The sequence below is a fragment of the Otolemur garnettii genome, unplaced genomic scaffold (assembly GCF_000181295.1).
Source record: "Otolemur garnettii isolate 467f Iridium unplaced genomic scaffold, OtoGar3 scaffold00007, whole genome shotgun sequence".
Lineage (NCBI taxonomy): Eukaryota > Metazoa > Chordata > Mammalia > Primates > Galagidae > Otolemur > Otolemur garnettii.
Window position 1 is genome coordinate 15,085,867 of NW_003852402.1, and position 22,892 is coordinate 15,108,758.

At 38.3% G+C, this 22,892-nt stretch overlaps 1 protein-coding gene across 4 annotated transcripts in view; it reads right to left on the reverse strand.

Annotated features, from left to right (window-relative positions):
* Positions 1 to 386: 386 nt before the first annotated feature.
* RIC8B (RIC8 guanine nucleotide exchange factor B) overlaps positions 387 to 22,892 on the reverse strand; it is a 108,837-nt gene continuing 86,331 nt past the window's right edge. The window contains exons 9-13 of one of the 4 annotated variants that reach the window (XR_002771640.1): positions 17,934 to 18,053; positions 14,714 to 14,797; positions 10,360 to 10,498; positions 9,549 to 9,721; positions 3,366 to 3,697 (exon numbers count right to left, since the gene is read on the reverse strand). Coding sequence is in view for 3 of the 4 variants with exons in the window: in XM_003783276.3 (XP_003783324.1) it covers positions 3,586 to 3,697; positions 17,934 to 18,053 (232 nt within the window). In the remaining variant the exon portion in view is untranslated. Of the gene's footprint in view, positions 3,698 to 9,548; positions 9,722 to 10,187; positions 10,499 to 14,713; positions 14,798 to 17,933; positions 18,054 to 22,892 lie in introns of those variants that run through there. The other 3 variants (XM_023509367.1, XM_003783276.3, XM_003783277.3) reach the window with 3 other exon arrangements.

Sequence of the window (22,892 nt, forward strand, 5' to 3'; positions counted from 1 at the left end):
CCTGGACTGTATACTAAGCATGGTTGACAGCTTATTATTATTTTTTTACATGCAAACTTTTCTAAGCCATCTGGCTTCCTCACTACCTTTAAATGGTTCCTTGACTAAACTAGTTATCTGGGTACTTAATCTAGCTGTGTTATGGTTTGTGCAGCTGAAGCTTCTGAGGACTGGTGCTGGAGGCGCTGCAAGTCTGCTCCTGGTGCCATTCCTGGTTCCTGTAGCTCTTCAATGCTAACGAGGCTCACTTCCAGAAAGGCAGCAAACACCTTTCTCTTTGTTAGGTGGAGTACAGGTCGTGACTATTTCTGTTAGGAAGAATATTGGATAGGCAATTAGCAGCGTTTGCCACAATTCATAGAATGGAATATAAGATAGCCATTAAGTTTTGAAGAATATTTATTGACATGGGAAAATGCTCACAATGTTAAAGAAGAAAGCAGGATACAAATCTGTAAATACAGCATGATCCCAATCTTGTAGTAAAATAAATTATATATGCATAGAAAAAATACAGGAAGGAAATACACTAAAACATTAACAGTGATTATCTCAGGACGGTGGTATTTTGGGTAAGTTATTAATCTTCTTATTCTCCATTTTCCAAACCTTCCACAAAATGAACATATATTACTTTTATAATTGGGGGTGGGGGGAGAAAGTCAATACAGGTGACTCCTCCTAGTCCTAGGAGGCGGCAAGACTGATGTGGCACTGAGGGTGTATTTAGAGTCACTTGTACTGCCTCAGACTATGTCCTCACTTACAAAGGAGGGATAATAACACCTGCCCTGCCTGCTTCCCAGGACCACTGAGCAGCTGAAAGGGTCACAAAGGTCTGGTGATTGTTCCTTTACAGCAGCAGCTCCAATACCTTAAGGACACTCCTCTGTACCCTGTGGTGGGTAGAGGGGCCAACCTGCAGGCTTGGTCTCTGGCCTATCTTGAAGGATTTCATGTCTTCATCTGCAATCTAGTGCCAATGGGGCAAGTTTCCCACTCATACTTTCACTCCAGGTCACTTTCCTGCTGAAAAAGTTCTTTAAACTGCTGAATAGTTATTGCTTAAAATGGCCTGAGGATGACCATCCTCCCCACCCCATTCTGTTCCCAGCATTGCAGAGCCCTAAAGAGGCACAGTGTGGGCCCAGGAGTGCAGAGGGCGAGGAAGAGGAGTGATGCTGGGACTCGGCCACCATCTTGGACTCTTCCTTACTGTGACATGGGGTAACTTATGTAGTTTTCTGGAGAGGATCTGTTACATGAGAGTGAGTTTCCATGAGATAACATACACGAAAAGCCCAGCACGTAGTTGCACTCAACAGAGGTTAGTTCTCTTCCCATGTGAAAGATGAAGGATGAGCTTGCTCTCATCTTCTCCCCCCCACAAATCACTCTTTTCAAACGCGAGGCTTAGTGCTTAGCGTGGAGAAACACAAAATGGAACAACTCACTGAAAGCAGAAGAGCACAGCTACTTAAACAGGACTGTTTAAACGCTGCATAAAGCTGGTAAGATGGTTTTTTGTTAAACATGTCTTCATTTAGGTAAGCTGACGCTCATGCCAAAGCTATTTGTAGAAATTATAAAAATACTTCAAAAATGCATTTGTAGAATGATGTAACAAAAATACTTAAATTCTTTTTTCTAAACTTTTTTTACATAAAGTTATGAATTGCCAGGGGTCATTTTATTTGCTGTTTGTTAAAACATAGGACACTCACAACCTCTCCCTCAACTATTTTGGATGAAAATTATGAAATGAATTATATTCTTCTTAGCCTTAAAAAAAAGTATTCTATTCTTTTAAAGAAATGCAGGGTCATCATTGTGAGAATTAGTCTGTGGAACATACTGCTATACACACATTTCCTAGGTCAACTAGAATATCCTTTGGTAAAAAGAGAGTCTCAGATTTGCTATGCCTTGAATAATATTTTTTACTCTTCCAATCAATCTAGCAGCCTCCTTCTTTGCTACTGTTTTGTGAGCTTAAAAGCCAGATAACTAAACATGCTAGAAGTGTATGCAGATTTTAGTACAGAGGCTAAAAGTTGATATTCTTGACGATCTCTCCTATGAGTAAATCTCAAGAAACTGTGACATCTTTATTGGCAGCTTTAAAGGCCTTTAAAAATTCCTGATTTGTTGCTTTGACAGAGAGGTAACTTCTGGATAAATGACATTTTCACTAATACTTCACATAATTTACCTATTATAAGTGAGATAACAGATGTAAAAGTACTTTCAAAACAGCATCAACTGTGAAATAGTATTGTTTAGCCCATGTATTTATAAAGAAACACACGCAGATGGCTAAATTGAATCAACCCCAATGTTTTATTTAATTTTAAGTTTTAAAAGGCAGTGGTTAAGCACATTATCTATGTATATATGTATATATATGTAATACACACACATACATACATACATATAGAGGAAATCAACCCCTTTTCAACTTTAGCCACTGATCAGCTAGGCTCACTGTCTACTGAATGATTCAGTTTCTACTTCTTCATAGGACCAATTCTAAAAGTAAAAATAACCTTAATCAGTTTAGCAGTAACTACGTGTTTCTTTTTTCTTTTTTAAATAAATAAAGTTACTATTAAACTGATCACATAGGGTAGAAAGGCAGAACACACACTGACCAGCAAACACAGTCCCCGATTTGAGACAAGAGACACGTAAATGGCCTCTTCTATGTACAGATGGGTGCTGCTGCCTCCCCACCCCTGGCAGAGACCACAAGAGAACTGGCACTGCTCAGAAGTCCCACTCTCTCTGCTGGGATGGAGGCCATGTGTGTTCCTGGCACCCTGGGCCACACCTCAGAATGCACACTCCCTTGCACTGACACAGACGGTGGTTCAGTTCTATGGTACTAGTGTTCAGGTACGTTAGGGAATGAATAGGCATGTGTAGCTGCCTGGGAACTAAACCATCATTTATAACTCTTTACAGGGAGAAATGTATTCTGAAGTTTTAGATAACTGACACACGCTTTAGAGTGTCATTTGTTAAGTCTGGGGCTGTGTGTGCGTGTGTTGTTTCTACACATTTATACAAAATGGATATGAAGAGTGGGGCTTACTTTATGGAGCAGCTGCTTTGTTTCCATCTAGTCAGTCCTGATCTAAGGAGTCACTTGCCTCAGGGTTTATTTACCAGCTCACTCTGCTTCTCACGTGCTTCTGGCTGCTGCAGAGATTGAGAAGGGGCAGCTCACACAGGGAGAAAGGACATGCTAAATCTTCTGCTAAGAATCTTGGCAAACAGAATTGCCAGATCCAACCAGGGCTGCTTTATAGAATAAAATCCTTTAGTTCCATCCTGATGAAATGGATTGGTTTTTCTGCTTCTAGCCCTGTAACTCTGTCTAACTGCAGCTCGGTATGAATGCCTCAGTATCACCAAAAAAACACAGGATCATCTTTTAAATATGCTGGATTCTCAATGAGTAAACCAGTTAATGTGTTTTCTAGCCAAAGCAAGGGCATAAATGTTTTAGAGAATAGATTCCCCTGGAGCTACAGAGAAAAGATGCTGATAAAAGCAATATTGAGAGTTGAGCAGGTGATGCTTTTAGTCTGTGTCAGAGCTGGTCTCTTCGATGACGGAGTACTGGTTGAGTGCTTCCTCCAAAGGCGTTATTGTCCCATCAGGTTTTAGTCCCATTGGTTTAAGCAACTCCTCTCTGGAAAAGGAGATAAAAGAGAGAGAAAAAAAAGTATTCACCAGCATCACACACATACCCCTCCCTCCACCCCAATCCACATCCTTTTAAAAAGAAAAGTCTTTAAAAACCAAAGTATTTTCCCTCAAGCTCTCTCTGTGTGTTCGTAATAGGAAAGATGAAAGGGGCATGGAAAGAAAAAGAGGGAGATAAAAGACTTCATTCACACAGGCCAAACCTACTAAGCCAATTAAAAGTATGAAAAGTCAAGGTCTAAATGGGCTCAGGACAAGGAGCAGGTCTCTTCTGTTTTAAATAATTAATCTTTTCTCCTTTTTTGGATTCATTTTGTTTTAGTGAAGTTGAAGCTGCCAAAATCTCACCTGCCCCAGTGGCTGAGGCTTACAATTAAATGGCTGATTAGTTATGTGCATTTCATCCATGGAGTTAAGTCCATCAGATTTGATTTTGCCTCTACAATCTCTCACTAGAGTACAACACATAAGTACTTGTTGATTCATTTTAAATTAGTTGGCCTTCCCCGGCTTTCTCTATGACTTTTCTTTCCTTCTTTCTCTCTCTTTCACTCTTTATTTCTTTTTGAAAAAACACCATTGCTTTTGTTTGTGGCAGTTTAATTACAGGATTGACAGCCATTTTAATCTCTTCAAAGCTCCCCAACTGCTTCTTTTCAGCTAATCCAATTATATCTACTCCACAAGTTACAGCCTCATCTAAAGATGATTAATTATTGATTAAGCCAATCAAAAAGCATTAGGAAAGATTTATTTAATCTTTTCGTAGGCTCTTATTTATTACATGGAGATTATGGCAAACATACCTGTTTAGTGCTAACTCCAATCTTCCCACCCCTAAAAGGTCAGCAGCATACTTAAGAGTGGCCTTGAAGAGCCCCATGAACTGCTTGTTTCTCACAGAAATGGGTATCATGAGAACATGTCTGTAACTAAGAACCCATATGGCAGCAGCTATGATGTTGTGGGATTTGGATTGATGGACATGACTGGCCCCTTGCAGTTGTCCCTAAGGCCAGCACAAAGAAGATCTCCCTCCTGGGAAGGGGCAGCCACACAACAGAGCTATGGACACAGTGAAGCCTCCTGGGAGGGGTGAGCACAGCTCGGTGATCACTGGATAAGCCAACAGGAGCCTAATCGGGCAGCTGTGGATAGCTCCAGAAGCCCAGTTTCTAAGAGTTTGAAAAATCTATTTGGTAAATGTAGATGGCTGGCAGTTGAGGCTCCTGGAGGCTATGAAGGAAGAATTGTGTTTCCTGATCCAAGAAATGGGGTCAGAATCACAGAACTTGAAGTTGAAAGGGGCCTTAGAGATCATTTAGTCCAACCTCCTTCTTTAATAAAGGAGACTGAGTGACTTACCCAAGGTCACTTATCTAGTGGTAGTGTTGGACCTAGGACATGGGTCTCCTGAATCCTTGCTCTGACTGCTCTGGAGAAGTACTGTGAATTCACGTGTTCAATGTCTGCTTAATAACTATGTGACAGGAACTGTGAAGAAAAGGAAGACTGGACATAGCTGCTGCCCTTTAGGAGCAGGTAAAACAAATACAGAACTTCTCCTGTAAGTTGACCACCCAAGGGACTGTAACAAACTGGTCAACATACAGAGACGGTCAACATAAGGAACTAGGCCCACTGTACTGACACGTACATATGGTATATGTCTGGTCTATGAAAATTTGGTCAACTTAATTAGGTGGTCAGTGTAGGGAGGCGATCAACTGTGGAGGTTCTATTGTATATAAAAAATAACTTAGAACATAATGGGGTAAATGCCATGAAAGAATTATTAACAAAGAACCGTGGCAGCTCCTGAGATAAGCACTGCCCCAACTGCCTGGGGAAGGCAGCATCAGGGAGGTGACAATGAGGGTCCTGCACTGGGCAGAGGGCACAGAGCATTCCAGGCAAACGAGACCTGTGTGATGAGCTCTGTATGGTCCCACTGATTTGTGTGACTTTATAGACCTTTCTGGATTGTGTCAGATCATCTTTTCTATCTCTTCTCTCATTAAGTCAGGAAAGGGCCCTGGGTTTGGGAGTGAGAAGAGTTAAGGCTGCAAGGGTCGTGTGGGATCCATCAGTCAAGTGTCTTTAAATGTCAAAATAAGGAGCTTTAGATTTTGCCCCACGAAGTGTGGCCAGTTAGGTTTGTTTTATAAGAAAGTACCTCTGACAGCAGTGTGACAGATACGTTGGAACTGGTGGCAGAGAGACAATTCGTTAGGAGATTGACCTAATACTGTATGTGTGGGGGGACAGAATTGGACTAAAATTGAGGTCGTGGAAGAGAAGGCAACATTTATGAGCTTGAGCAGAAGACCCATGGGAAGGGCAAGGGGCTGGTAAAGGAGAATAAGGAGCAGAGTGTCTCTGTGGCTCCAGCTCAGATGACCTACTTGCCCTACTGTGTGAGGCCAGGACACAGGAGATGGAGTAGAGTTGATAAGGAGACACTGATATTTTTCAGGATACAAAGAGCTTGAGGTGCATGGCAGTCAGGTAGAAATGTTCAGTGGAGAGCATACACACTCTGTATCTATACTTTATAATACATATTTCCTAGTTGGGATGTGCTGAAGGACTTGTGATACCGTACATTACACATAATAAGTGATGCAAAAGGAGAAGGGGGACAACCTGCTGGGAATGAAACATCTGAAAGATAACAAAGGCCAGAGGTCCAAAGGGCACAGTGAGGTGAGGCAGGGGATGCTGAGCAAGGACTGGGAGAAGTAGGACTGGCAGATGGAGCTACAGGGATTCCACCAATGAAAGCGATGAACTGCTGGCTACACAGACCATCACCCAGAGACTTTGTTAACAGGATGGTTCTGGGGCTAGCTACTGGCTTGTATGAAGCACTTTCTCATTTAAATCCAGGAGGAATATTTTCAAATAAGTCTATTGGTTTCACCCCTACTCCTCAGTCCAAATTTACTGAACAAAGGGCTCCATATTTTAATCCTCACTTGTGGACTAGTCTTCTCAAGCATTTTTTGGGGGTGCTTTGCATCACCCCTCCATTAAAATGGAAGCCCTTCTGAAGGTATGAATTGTTTTCTTTTCCACATGGCTCCATGTAATGCCTGGGCTTATGGACAGTTCTGTAGGAAAAGTGTCAGTGAAAACTGGCCACATAATCATGCATTTGTGCAAATGAATTAAGGCAGCAATGTGATGTCATGGAAGGAACAAAAAGATCTAGAGTCAGGAAGTCTGTCTGAAGTCCTGATTCTTCCACTTACCAGCTGAGTGATCTCGGACAGGTCTCTGAGTCTCAGTTTCCCTATCTGTGACACGGGGGGTCATGATAATGCTAGCTCTACCTACTTCTTGGTGATGATGTGAGGAGTAACAGTAGCAGTAGTAATATTGATAATGTAGATCAAAGAGTCTGTGTAATATGAAAGACTCTTAAATATTCATTACTGAAAAGCACAGACAGGTTTTGGAGTCAGACAGACCTAATTCTGGATCCCACTACTCATTAGCTGTAAGACCGTAAACTCTCTGAATTTCAATTTAGTCATCTGTAGAATGAGGATAGGAATACCTACCTCACTAAGTTGTCATGAAGGCAAAAAGCTATTATACATATAAAGTGTGTTGTGTAACATTAGACTGGAATGTAGTTGGAACGCATAAGCTGCAACTTCTGTTCCTTATGTGCTTATAGAACATGCTCGTAAGGAATAAATGAGGGAAAGAATATGCAGAAGCAAATAAAAGACATGGTCCCTGTCCTCAAGAAGCTTTTAGTCAGTTCAGAAGATAAAACACACACACATTAAACAATATTGAAAGAATTACAGAACAGCAGAATCAACAAGCTTGAGATGATTAACAGGCAGAGCCCTGCTTTCCTTAAGCTTGACAGTTTGTCAATACAGCCTTATTGGATTCAAAATTGGTGTAAAGGAGATTTCTTATCCTGTTTGGGAGCAGAAGGAGAGGATCATTTAGAGATGTATAACTGTTTTTCCTTATGGACCCCAGGCTTGTTTCTTATAATCTCACCTAACTTTTCTAATCTTCTTCCTCTCCTACAAATAGCAGCTCAAAAATACCAAAATAAAATCTTTGAAATACAGAGAGACTCACTCCTAGAAGTCTTGGTAAATGACCTGGTTATAGTAGACTGTTTCATCTATATTCTGCTGTATCTAGACCAGCAAGATATGGACAAAGAATGGGAAGCTTTAATGAACACCACAGAAATGTTCCTTTACCAGTCATATGGGCTATGCACATGTGGGAGGGACACAGGAGACAGGGCCGTCAACCACAGGCTCCTTGGAGTAGAGGGGCTTGGGGCCAGACTCTATGGCAATGATGGACATGGATTCACGGGCAGAAAGCCATCCCAGAGCAGAATTAGTCAAGCAGAGGCACAGAAGCAAGAGTTAGTTGTGTGCAGGGACTGGCAAGCAGGCTGGCTGAGCTGAGGTAAAGGAAAAAGAAAGCTCAAAAGAGATATGGGTTATAAAAGAGGATCTGAATCGAGACATTGAACCCTAGGCTAACAAGTCTGGATTTGAGTACAGAGGTATTTTTGTCTTCTATTTCAAAAGCTGCCCCCCCCACTTTAAAAGATATTAAAAATTATCATTACAAAGTTTGAAAGCTATGAAACAATACTGCTCTGATATATTAAACAGAAAGTATGTTCTAGACCTCAATTATTCAATTTTCATATCCCTATGTGTCTAGCACAGTACCTTACAAATAGCAGATCCTAGTAAGTGTGTTTGTGAACTAAATTTTGTTGCATTTTCACAGAGAGAAAAGTTATGGTGTCTTATGAGACTTCTAGTGACTAAACCACGAACAAGAGAAAAGCTGTATCTTTGAATAAAACATTTACTCTCATCATCATGATTTACAGAGTTAGGAAAGGTATTATTAACATTCCATAGGCAATTATGCATAATGCTTTCTAGGGATTTCTTATTCTGTACTAGACTATAAGCAACTTGAGGGCAGAGTCCATGTCTTATCTGGCTGTGATCTGTCAGTATCTACTATACAACAAAGCATACAGTAGGTGCTCAGTAAATGTAGCATAAATGGAGAGTGATAGAGACCATTTGTCAGGCATCATTCTCAAATTAAACAATAATTATTTTCTAATGAGTCAATGTCATCAGCTATTCTGATAGTCTGGTAGAAGTCAGGCTCCCTTTTTACCATACAGCCTGGATTTCCCAGCCACTAATTGGTACAGACTTGGCTTATTATGTATGGAGCATTAGGAGATCTAGAGTCTAGTCTCAGATCCCCTGCTAACTTGCTAGGTGTCCTTGGGCAAGTCATTTGCCTCTCTGGGTATAAGTCTTCCCATCTGTAAAATGAGTGGTTGGACAAGATGATCCCCAATTTCTACACTAATTTTAACAGTCTGAGTACTGGGTTACTAAATAATTTTGATCTATTAAAAAAAAAACCTAGGTTTTCTAAGACACTCATACTCATTATTACTAAGCCTTTGTTTCTAATGCAGATATTCTAAACCTAAGAGGCAAACACAGCTCTCTCCCTAACTGTAACAGGTATACACCAAGACCACAAACCCTTTCTACAAAACTACCAGCAGATGATTAAAATGATTACAAAGGTAAAGCAATGGCAATGTGACAAAGGATCCATATTCAATCATGGCACTCAATAAACAGGCCATTTCATGAAGAGTTACTGGTCCTACGTTATGAAGTTCCTATCTAAAAAGGACAGCTAACTGTCAGGTATATGCATATCACGGTAAAATGGAGATACTGTATATGTGTATCAGGATTAAGATATTCATATAGCAACAACTCCTTCATACTTACCTTCAATGCTATACACAGGCCTTAACACAAGTTAAGACTGCCCTCGTATCAAAAAGTACAGTGATGTCTACTGGATAAAGAGCCCATTCTAGGCACTGTGACAGTATCATGGCGGGCTTCTCATCTGATCAGGCATCTGGCCATGGAAGAGATAAGCCTCCAAGAATGTTCAACTGGAACGAAACATCATTTAGAAATTTGATCTTACTAAACGATAAGGAACCAAAATCTATAAGGGCTTGGCCAGGCAAGAGGACACAGACAAAGCACGTCCAAGAAAGGAAACCCTATTTTGCCCCAGCCTAACCCTTGGGACTGCTAATGGAAACCAAAAAATACTTTCTTAAAGCTCTAGTGGTGGGAGATTATGGGGTTTATACCAAATTTAAAATTTTCTGATTTTTTTTTTTTTTGTCCAGATGAAATTTTAACATTTTCCTGAGCCATTTCCCTGTAAGTATGGTACTTGGAGATGCCTTGTATGACTTCTCAGAACCTTAGAGAAGGTCCCACTTTTTAGGGAGTCTGCTTCCTATGTGACTCCTCCCAGAAAAGACAGTGCAATATTGGGGCTCAGATACTAATATACCCAATTGCACATTACAGACTAGGTCAGATGTGTATGTGTATGAAACACCTTACTTGACCTGGAAGCAAGAGAATACTCTTGCCTCAGCACGTGTTTTTGTCCAACACAAACAAAGCATTCAATTCAAGTGTACTTGTTGAAAAACAGGACATAATTAAGCAGTTGGTAAAATGCATCCTTGTTTCCCACTTGCAGATCTCCCAAGAGTCCCTTCGAATTTACCTATACGAGTTTCAGCTTCCCGCTTGCCACTTAGCTTGATAACGACTCAAAAATCATTCCCTTATTTTCAAGGGCTCTTCTTTCTTGTCTGCTCTGTGTACTACAGGGCAGTATTGACACATGGAATTAATGACAGGGTCTGTAATGAAACAACAGTCATGCAAACACCAGTCTGCTCTTTTGATAAAACAGCATGTTAGAGACCTATTCACCTCCCTCTAATTGAGTACTGCATAATAGTTCCGATTCTTTTATGTAACATATTTTGTTCTATGATTAGAAAAGAAGAAAAGGGGGGTAAATCTATGAGGCATTGCTTTCTTCAATCACCCCCTGATTAATTCTGTTTTTAATGAGGGTGGCTGCTATTTAGGCAGGTTCTGTTACATACTTGTTTTGTTGACTTTTGTACAATGTGTAACAAAACGCAAGACAGGATAATTGGGAACCATTTCTTTGGTACAGGGATTCCTGCTTTTAATGTAAGGTTGGCTTGGAAAAAAGAACCCTGACATTTTAAATAAGCCATTTCATATTTAATTCCTTTTTACATTTGAAAGATGGGATGAGAAATTAGTACTTAAATAAAGCATTTTAATTAACATAGAGCTTTTCATAAAATGCCTGTTAGCATGAAGTCCGTGACAGCCCTAAGAAGGAAACTCTGTAGTCTGCCATAATTCATGTCTGGGCGTGCATCTTGTATCAAGGTTTTAGCATCACCAGAATAGCTCATAATCCACTTAAGTGCAATGGATTTCCCAATAATGTGTGATATTCTTATAAATACTTTTCACCTTTTTTTTCCTCTGAGAAATAATATAGCCTTTGGAATTGGTTAACTTGTTCAGTCAGAAGCTATGAAAATGTCCTCTAAGTTGGAGCTGATCTTTCTTTCACCTTTCATCTAATGGCTTCCCAGTGCTGACTAGTTGTTACTAATCTTTCATTCAGCCACTAACCCAGTAGAAAGGAGGGGTTTAGTGGTTTTTCCACAGCAAATTTGAGGTCTTCAGGCTGCATCTTTCAAAAACAATTCTGAGATCCTTCCCTTAATGCTTCATAATTGTGCTTTGGGATTGGGTACAATTGGGAAAGTGAAATATGCGACATAAAAATATCATTCCCAAGATAAACAAACATAGTGTATTGTCCATGCCATTATATCCTTCAACCTTATAAAAGTAATTGGAGATTGTCTAAACAGTCCCATAGAAAAACTCTTTTTAAAGTTAGATTTTATTAATGTGATCACATGTCTAAGAATTTATTGGAATATTCATATTCTTCTCTAAAAACAACGAAAAAACCTGTATTAATATAGAATCATAGAAATTTTACTGGTTCCCCTCATATAAAGCTTTTTATTTTAACATAAACTATTTATTTAGTGCTTGACATGACATTTTAGAAGAGCTCAACTATGGAATGAAAAAGCAAAGATGGATGTCCTCCAAATCTTAGTAATCTTCTAAGATAAATTATTCTTACTATCTGTCTTTTGTGCTTTTTGTTTAAAATTTAGATGCCTTATTTAAAAATAATCAGATTGACAACAGCCTACAGTGTGGCATCTAAAGACTGAGAATTGAGTCCTGGTGGCTGTCAGTAACTAGAAGATTTATCTTGGGTTAGCCACTTAATCTTTAGTACATTTATTTCTTACTACCTCTTGCCCTATTCATAGGACTGTTTTAAGGATCAATGAAGATAATGTATATGAAAACCCTTTTTAAACCTTAAAGCAATATATTAATATTAGTCCTTTATTATTTTTCTCATTTCTGTTAGAAGATTGCATGCAAAGCTTCTAAAAGTTTGCTATCTAGTTCACATTAAACAGCATGGTTAAGGAAATATAGAGAAAAGAGGTTAGGGATAATGCTGGAAGAATAAAATTCACTTTTATCTTTTAGTGACAATGTCCTTTATTATTTCTTTAATTTATTTACAGAACTTTTCTACCTTTTGTCCAAATTGACAAAATGAATATAAAAAGTCAGCAGACCACCTGACACTGTTGAATAAAGTAGAAAAAGTAGTTCTTAATGTTCTTCCTAATTAGGAAGACTTAAAAGTTAAAGAAAGAGGGTAACAAAGAGAGCAAACATCTAGTGGAGATTTTTCTTATTTGATGTTTCTCTAGTAGCCAAAAGTATTTCAGCTAGTGCTTTAACCAAAAGCTCCAAGTGGTCATTCCCCTTACCAATCTAAAGGACAGTAACTACCAATAGGCAACACAAAGGTAGCATGACATCCTACTTAGACGTGTCCAGCCATTAGAAGGGTCTGCTGTAACCTAAAGATAAACAATACCAATCTTTTCAAAGTAATACTCTCTTGCCATTTTTATGGTATATTAAACTAGATCCAAGCCCTCTTAATTGAATTTCCAAGCAATCTTACAGTGTATTTTAGCGATGTAGAGCAGTGTTATCTAATAAAAATACTGTATAATGTAAGCCATATGTATATGTAATCTTAAAATGTTCTAGTAGCCACATTGAAAAACAAAATTAATTTTAATAATGTGGTTTATTTAACCCAATATATAAAATATTATCATGTCAACATGTTATTCATGGGAAACAATTAATGAGATATTTAAAATTTTTTTGTACTAAGTCTTTAAAACCTGATGAGTATTTTTCACTTATAGGACATCCCAACTCAGACTAATCACATTTCAAATGCTCAATAATCATATGTAGCTAGTGGTTATCATACTGGACAGTGTAGATCTAAAGGATTTCCTGATGGAAACAATTCAGATCTTTATACTTTTATACCTACAATAGATCTGACAATGCTTTAAAAATTGGACCATGTTTCTAAAATGTATCTCAAAAACATTTCCATGACTAATTTATCACAAAGGTAGTATAATCACAGTTGTTGATATTTTTATAAGGAGATATAAACTGACCTTTTTATATAAAAATATTACATTTATTTGCTACCTTTCAATAATAAATCACCTTGGTTAAGTTTAAAATTAATCTTTGGATTAAAGGGAACTATTACTATATTTGGTGCCTGCATTTATTAAGAAAGCCATGTCCCATATTGTACACAATGGCTGGCAAAAAAAAAAAAAAAAAAATCACAATTACTTGCTAAAGAATAGATGAGAAAAGGAAGAAATAAATGGTAGGACACTTATTTTTATTTATATAAGCATAAATGTTAAAACATAGATTTTGATGGTAGAATACATAAACAAAAAGGCAGCAGTGGACCATTTTAAGTAGGGATGGAGTAAGGGTGTGTTGGTGGATTGATCAATAGTTCTAGTTCCAGTGAAGAAACTGAAAGGGATTAGAGAAGTCAAAACAAAACTGTAACTTGAAATATTATTTCTCTTGCTTAGTTTAAACTTAAGCCAATCAACACTTCCTCCTCTTTTCTGGAGGAGGTACGAAATTACTATAGTAGTGTGTAGTAGCTAAGGCAAATGCAATTGTATTAGCCACAGTGGACTTCGTTAACCACACACGATCCTGTTCTAATCTCCTGCTTAAGTTGAAGGGGCTCATTTTTTTCTAAGTCAGAGAAGGAGACAGGGGGTTAAGAAGCAGATATACTTCATCCCGCTTCCCACCTCCACTCTTACATTAAAAATGGCAAATAAAGCTTTCTATTATCTTGTAACTCAGGCTTCAATGCTTAACTTTGATATATATTATAGTGATCAGTCTATATCAGTGGTTCTCAACTTGTGGGTTGCGACCCCTTTGGGGGTCGAATGAAAACCACTGTTCTATATTAAAGGAATTATATAATCCAAATTTAAATTAGCTAACTGGGGCCCAAAGTACCCTATGGAATTCCTTTTCAGCCCTGAATTTTATGACATCTGGACAAGAAATGGAAATAGCATACTTATAGGTTCTTTTATAGAGCTAAAACCTGACTCTTAAATTTGGGGATCAGTTGTTTTTGTTATTTCATTCAGCACACACTGTGAAACCACAGGGTACAAGGCACTGTATTAGCTAGACATGATGGGATTTATATGGTTCAGATTATTCCCAAACTCTTCAGACCTCAAGGTGCACTGCCAATCCTCATATCTCTATCTGTCACAAATATCCTTATATTAAAAAAACAAAAAAAAAAATCAGTTGGTACCCAATGGGAAGAAAATATTTGAGCACTAATCTCTTCAGTATCCTTGGAACTCTAGCTTGAGAGAGAGCTGCTAAGGTGGTGAGCTCCCTGAGGCAGTGGCTATGTCCAGCATGGAGGCCTGGTGGAAATATTTTAATTTTTACATTGGTTGTTTTGCAATTTTTTTAGTGAATAACATCTGTACCCTACACCAGGCTCAGTAACAGTACTTGGCATGACCAACCTTAGTCATCACTTTGGTAAGTGCTTTGGTACGGGCCACTGATGCTAACCACCATCCTGGTGCAGGTCCTTCTCATCTGCTCTCCTATGGATGGAAAAAAGGAAGTGTCTAGTGTCCATTCATTGGCCACATCACCTCCAATCCTATCCTTTACTCACATGCCTTTCAATTCAGGTACAGAAGAAAATGATTTCGTTTGTGAAAGGGAAAGTTAATCAGACAAAGCTACAGTACACTCTTAGCACAATAAAGACCTGGTTGAATGCAGGAAGGACATCCTAGAGTGACAGTTGAGGGAACTAACCAATAGTACAATGCTGAGAGAATGATTAGGAAGTGTTCTGGCAAACACTTACTATAACAGACAGACACAGGAGCACAGTAGACAGAGCAAAGGTCTTGAGTTCTGGAAAGTGAAGTCCTAGTCTTACTTTGTTATAAAGCTAGAAAGAGAATGTATGTGCAAGTGTTTTGTAAACTGTAAAAAGGGAACGAATTATCAGTCATTAGGTTAGAAACATTCTAGGTAATTATTAGGTACTTGTGTTCCTTAACAAAAAAATTTGATAACATATTAATCAAATAATAATAAAAGAACCTGAGTTCTTTGGAAGAAAGATGCAGTATGTGAATACCAAAGATTTACAAGATTAAATTTCCTTCCAGCTGGAATGACCATTTTTCCATTTTTCTATGAAGTGTCTCTTAAGCATCTAGGACCAGCACAAATGCTACTACCTTCCCTATGAAACATTCCCTGAATCATCCAGATACAATGAACTACTCCTTTTACTAGGTGCTTATAGTTCAACATAGATCTCACTTTGTCACTGTTTTCTTCTAACTTGTATTCTAGAATAGATTACAGCCATTTCCTCTGCCTAAATGTGAGTTTTCCAAAGGCAGAAACTGTCATATTCACCTCTGAATCTCCCTCAGCTTCTTAGTACAGTGTCTTCCAGATAGATGCTTAGTAAATGTTCTCTGAATTATACTGAATTTAGTCTACTTTGGCTTTCTGGCATCTTTTTTTAACCTCAAAAACAAAAAAAAAAAAGTGAAAAGAGAGAAGAAATTTAAGACTAATGAAGAATACAGCACAACAAACACATAATACACGTAAAGAATGGCTTCCTTCTTTGCATTCCTGCTCTGGAATGCCCACTGATCATCTTCACGGAGTGTCATCATTGGTTGTTATTAGTGAGAGCAAATGTTAGAAAGCACACAAAGGCAGACAATGTAAAACGCCCACCACACGTCATGCAATTAGGATGATTCTCAAGGTTAGCTTTTGCTTCAACTTTAATGGTAAATTGGCACCATCAAAGTCAACGTAAGATACATTTACTCCGCTTTACACATGCAAAAAATCAGTTGGGCATCTGCTGGGTATTCTGGGTATGTATGCATCTTTGAGGCATAGTTTAAATCAAGTAGAAGCTTGGGTTTTTCAGACTTGATATTTGTGTGTCTATTTGTTAGCAGGTTCTAGAATATGTGGATTCTCCTGAGATAAAAAGAAGTGCCTGTGATAGGGATGCCTTATAAAACTGTGGTGTCTCTATCCGTAAGCTGAATACCAGATTATCCTGCATTGTGTAAGGTAGTTCTTTCCTCCCTCTTCCATTTTTCCTAGCTTGGCGTTTACTCATCCAGGGTAAGAGGTCCAGTTAAACACCATCTATGTTAATCTTTAAAAACTCATGTTGTAGGTCAGAATATGAAACGTATGCAACTTAACTGGTTTATTGTCCTAGTAAACTAATATGCTCCACTCAGGCCCTTGCTAACACTTCCAGCTTCTACCACATGGACTCTGCTGGTTCTCACCCTAATTATACTTAGACTACTGTGTTTCATTTGCTACATCAGATCCTTCTGTAAGTAGCTAAGCACATATCTTATTTTAATATGTTCCTTTAGAATTATTCTTCTTCCTCATAAATGTTTGCCCTACCAAATATCTTCTCTATGCATGTTAATTCCTTCTGGGAAGACACACATAAGTTTTGTATAAAGATATGGAAATGCAATTTGCAAACAGTCAACAATGTCTTTTAAAGATCGTGAGCACTGTCAGCTGTACATTCTAACCTTCTTGGGAAAGAATGAAAACATGAAAGGGCTAGCTGGAAGTTACTGAGTTCTAGTCGTACTATCTTTGTAGATAATGAAGTTACTTACTTCTAGTTAACTTCTACCACATCATTTGAAAAAAGCTCACACTTTCAATACCTTAAATACCTATACTTGACGCACTCCCCATGCCAGTTGTTAGTCATTTCTGCCCTAAGCCTCCTGCTGTGCCCTCAACCTTTGCTTGGTTCCTGTTTCTTCTCTTTTATGGTTGGCTTTCTGACTGTCCCATTACAACTGCTACTTCTCTTAACTGAGGGGTACTAGCCTTTATGTAGTTACTGTAAAAAAGGAAATGACCAGAAGAAGTTAATCTTTAAGTGGCAGTTGCCACCAACACACAGAAGCATTCACTCAAGATGGCTTAAAGGAGATAGTGACTCAATGTATGACTGGAAAATAGAGCAATTCAGCCAAGTATGAAAGGAATTATTTTCTAATAACTCCTCTGAGATGCCTAGTTGCTTATTAGTACATACTAGATTTAATTATTTTCAAGACTACAGGTTATTTTTGGAGGGGAAGGAGGTATGAAGAGGGAGAGGGAAGATTGTTTTTTAGAATACCTAATTAATACAAGTGCCTGCTTTGAGAAAAATCTTTCATTTGAGCTATTTCTTTTTACTTTTTCCTCTTGGGCACATAACATTTTAGGTTTCTTGGTTTTAGCAGCAACCCAAAAAGGCATAATTGCAAACTTACACATCAAAAATGAAAAGAAAAAAAGCATCATGATTTATAACAAAAAGCCAAAACAGACTAAAACAAAAATACAAGCAGCAGCAAAATCATTGAATCTAAGTTAGAGCATCTTTTTGAAGACAGGGAGGTTAGTTGGTTAAGTATTACAGTGATACTGTCCTACATTGAGAGTTTAAATGTTTAAGAATGCACATCCAGAAGCGGCACATGTAGAAAAACTATGGTAGCCAAGAGATCTCTGAACTCCTGCTGCCTGGGCCACCCTGTTCCAATCAACATGGATTTCCAGCGTTACTGTTCTATGGTAACTCTCAGTGAGAGAGACAAAGAAATAGAACATTTTTAGAAACCAAGCAAAAAATGGATGGGAATACAATACCTGGAAAGTTTATCAAGCATGTTGACAAGTTTCATGGCTTCATATTCTTTTTGTTCTTCTGTCATTTCATCTATGGGGTTTGGCATTGGTTCCTCTAAATGACCAGTGATAAGATTAATGCTACAAAAAGAAAAAAAAGTTATGCTGTATGTTTTTAAATTATGCTCTTTCTATACTTTTCTGGTCCAAGTTTTAAGTTATAATAAGAAAGAGTATAATAGCCAAAAAGTGGCAATAATTTCAATAGTAATTTTATGGTATAGAACTTCTCTAGGAATTTCTTTAAAATGGACCTTTCTACTAATTTGCTTTGGGAAATGGGTTATAGTTTTTGTTTTTTTTTTTTTTAAGTAAAATTGACTTGCCAACTTTTTTTTTAAAAAAAGGCATGGCTGCTTTTTCAAAATATAAAATGTGATTAGTGCCGGTAGGATAAATATCCTTGGATGCACAGCTTATTCACTAATTATACGGGGACAAATGATCTCAGCAGAGAAATGTGGAAATCCACTTTGTGATACAGCATAAAACAACATGTCAAAAAAAAAAACTGGAAAAATGATGACAGAGAGGCTGCGATCTGGAAATGAAAGCATGCCAATTTATAATCTCAGGAAATTAGTCCATTAGTGAGACCACAGAGGGCGATAAATGTTTAAATAATATAAGATAAAGCAGAAGAACAATTTTAATTAGGCTTGATCTGCCCTAGATTAAAAAAAAAAGGAATGAAATGTAGTCTACCAAGAGACATGCCATCATCCTGACTTTCTGGAAATAGATTTAATACAGTACTAAAAATGAACACCTTGCATAAACTTGTATGAGGTTTCTAATACCAAGCAAACTATTCTCTTAGATAAAAGCCATACTTTTTCTTCTCTCTTTTTTTTTTTTGAGGGGAGGAAATAAAAGATAATAATTCTTTTAGTGGCTGCTAAATAACTGTAACAAACACTTTTTCTGGAGAAGCAGACAGGAGGGTGCAGTATATTGTATCAGCCAAGTACAGAGGGTTTTTTGTTTTTTTTTTTTTGAGACAGAGCCTCAAGCTGTCCCCCTGGGTAGAGTGCCATGGCATCACAACTCATAGCAACCTCCAAATCCTGGGCTCAAGCGAGTCTCCTGCCTCCGCCTCCCAAGTAGCTGGGACTATAGGCTCCCGCCACAACTCCCGGCTATTTTTTTGGTTGCAGCTTTCATTGTTGTTTGGTGGGCCTAGGCTGGATTTGAACTCCTCATCTTAGGTGTATGTGGCTGGCGCCTTAGCCACTTGAGCCACAGGCGCCGAGCCCAGAGGGTTTGCTTTAAATGATCAAATGAAATATCACTGCAAACAGCAAACTGGTAATAAATTGTTTTCCAGGGTCTTCAAACAAATGCTTTCAGCGGCTGGCACTTTAGGATAAATGAGTGAGTGAGCAGGTCAAGTACAAGCAAGGTAGAGTTTTGGAGACTAGGATAAACTGGAAAACAGTGCCAGTCCCAATTCTTAAAAATGATGTTGGTTAAAGCAAAAATCCTGTGATTAAGTATCCTTTGGCAGCCAGCTAGCAACTCATTTGAGGTTTTTGCTTGAGCAAAGTTACTTGCCTTACTGACCAGGGCTCTTCTCAATTGGAGTAAAGGCTAGCTCACTATGTACTGATATCTATTTTTTTTTTTTTTAGAGAAAAAAATCGATATTAGTCACCCTCAAGTTGAGTGCCATAGTGTCACAGCTCACAGCAACCTCCAACTCTTGGGCTTAGGCAATTCTCTTGCCTCAAGCCTCCCGAGTAGCTGGGACTACAGGTACCTGCCACAACACCCGTTGCAGTTTGGCTGGGGTTGGGTTTAACCTGCCACCCTTGGTATATGGGGCTGGAGGCACCCTACTCACTGCGCCACAGGTGCCACCCTGTCCTGCTATCCATTACTGTTAGAGTTCCTCTTCTACATTCCTCAGCAGCTATGTAGCATACAGGTTCTCAGAGAAGGACTCAGTGCTCACCATCCTCAAAAACCAGATTAAAATTCATCTTGCCATTCTTGCATAAGACCTATGTCTAGAGCTGTGGTTAAAAGATGGTTTTTCCAGTTGCGTTTAGTGGTATATGTGTAGTCCCAGCAACTTGGGAGGCTAATGTGGGAGGATCCTTTCAGCCCACGTGTTTGTGTCCAGCCTGGGCAATGCAGTGAGAGTATGTTATAAAACAAAACAAAACAAAAACATTCCCTTTTTTCTCTCAGAAACCCAATATATAAAACACATCCAAGTGAAATGCTCAGGCAGAAAGGGGATAGGAATAGCCAAGGAGAGTGGGAGCCTAGAACCCCTTTATTTGTCCTCCACCTTGCTTTCTCTTAAGGTAGTTTCATGGGCTCTGAAATCCCATACACTGAAAACCCATACACTCGTCACTGATTTTTAGCCTTGGCTGTACATTAGAGTCACTTGGGAAATTTTAAAGAAAAAGCTAGGGCCTTATCTTAAATCAACTAAATCTGTGTGTGGTGACTTTTTATTTTATATTTTCCAGGTGATACTGATATACCATGAGGTTAAGAACCCCTGGGCTAGAGTGCCTGCTTCAAATAGGCCTATTCATTGTGGGCTCCTATCGCCTCTCTTTTTTTCAGGTGCTCATAAAAAAAGAAGAAAAGGCCATCAATAAAAATGCTTAATGGGGCATCATTTTTCCCAAAAGTCAAGAACAAAGAGGACCTAGTATGGAGATGCCGATGACACACTGAAAAGGCAATTTCACCATCATCTATTATCTGGTCAGGCACACAGCAAGACATATATTCTACCACCTGCTAAATTAGAAAAACAACTAGTCTTAAAAATAAATAAAGGTAAGTATTATAGATACATACAATCAGTCCTTAAAAGAATAGGGTAGGTAGATGTATTAACTGTGTAGATCATGCTCATTTGCCTCTTGAGAAGGCTTCTCTCCTCAAATTCAATAGAGGAGTGATTAGAAAAATCAGGTCCCTAGATTGCTTTAGGATACAATGAATGTATACAAGTGATCAAGTTCTTAGGGGAAAAAATGCACCAGAAGGACACAGTGGTAATCTCTGTTGTATTTTGGATACCACAGCATACAGTCAGGATATGAATTCCTGGATTAGGACACATTTTCTTGGTTCTCTTAAGAACTTAGTGGAAATGATGTATATTCTCCACAGGCTGACCTCAAGTTCCTGGCTGCAAAAATGATTTAACATCTCACTCTGAAATTATCTACTAAAGTAACAAAATTCTTGCTATCTCAGTGTAAAAGCAGCAGTCAGAAATTCATTTCTACACAGAATAACAGCTCATCCTTTACCTACATGGTAAAATGTTCCAACCCCCCAAAAGTCATTCCAGGGATTCAGGTTTCATTTCTTCCTTTAAAAAGACATTTTCCCCTTGATACTCAGAAGGACATAAACAAAGCTATAGAAAACAAAAGTTAGGGCACTGAACTGGGCTGCAGCAGAAGGCACATGGACACTGTCTCTCATCCTGCTCCCTTCTTCACACATGTAGTTTCCCTACCCAGAAGAGGAAGAGAAAATAGTAGTCACCGTGACAATAATGATTTGGGATTTCATAAAATAAATAATTTTTGGTTGAACAAATACCTGGCACCTCAACCTCAAGTAGTTCAGTCTGAGACTTAACTTTCCAGGTTTCAGGATGTTAAGAAATTCTGGGGCTACTTTTGTTTCAAAATTGAGTCTTAAGATGCTTTAAGGACACTAACTGTGGTAGCCATTTACTGGGTAAATTATATTTATTATGATTCCTTTACTTTGTCTCTGCTCTCCCATCCCATCTTCCCAGCACTCTAATTCTGTTATTTATAACTTCCAATTAGGGGACAAGAAGTATCTAAATTCTTATCTGTGGTGTTTTGTCATGAATTATGTATTATATAACCATTATATGAACTGACAGCAGCTATGGGCCTGGAGACAAAAGGATTAAGATATACTAAAAAAAAAAGCTATGATCAAATGAACACATGTATAAAAGCTAAACTATATTTCAAGTTTTTTGCTCACTGTTGCTACATTTCGCCAATATCAACAGTACTACACCATTTAATAAAAGAAGATCCATTAAAAGTTCCTTTTAATGAAATCTCTAAAAAGACCCCATTCAATCTCTAAAAAGTATGGCTTAAAATTTTACTCAGAGCATCCTGGTTAATGAAGGGACTATAAAGTCAAATCCCTACAGGAACTAGGTGGGTGAGATAAGTGAACAGGCAAGTTGTCAAACCAAGAGCTTATGCCTGGTATGAGGGCTGAGTTCAGTCACTCAATTCCATTTGTTGGTTGCTACGTGAGAATGTAGGCCCTAAGTTATCAGAAATTTCAATTTTTCAAAAGAAGCTAGAAATCTAGCGTATTTCTAGATATTTTCATCTAAAATATCTAAGTTCTACATGTTGGTAAGTAACTAAATTAAAAAGTAATGTATAAAAGAAAAAACAAAACACAAACCAAATAACCAATACTAAATGGGGCAGACCAAGCAAAACATGCTTGCAGGCTAAATCTAGCCTGTGCCTGATAATTTGCCATCTCTACGAAGGCAGTTCTGGTTTTTAAGGAAGGGGTTCTAGTTTTTAAGGAAAAGGCATTTTGTAATTAAAGACCAGGAAAGATGGAGGCAGGTCAGGTGGGAAAGGATATGAGGCTAAAAATGTCTTTCTAGGAGGAAAAATCCAGAATATTTGGTTACCCTCTATAACAGTACAAAGAACAAAATGGAAATTTACTATATCCTGATTTTCTTGAATTCTATTACCTGGCTCTCACTTCCCATCCAGATGTGGAGCTTGACAAGAATAGGAAACATGATCATTTTGGTATTCTAATACCACGGAGGGGTTGGTTGAGTCAAAAAATTAACAACTCTAAAAATTAATTCATTCAATAAAAAATTACTGAGTGTCAGGCACTATTCTGGGG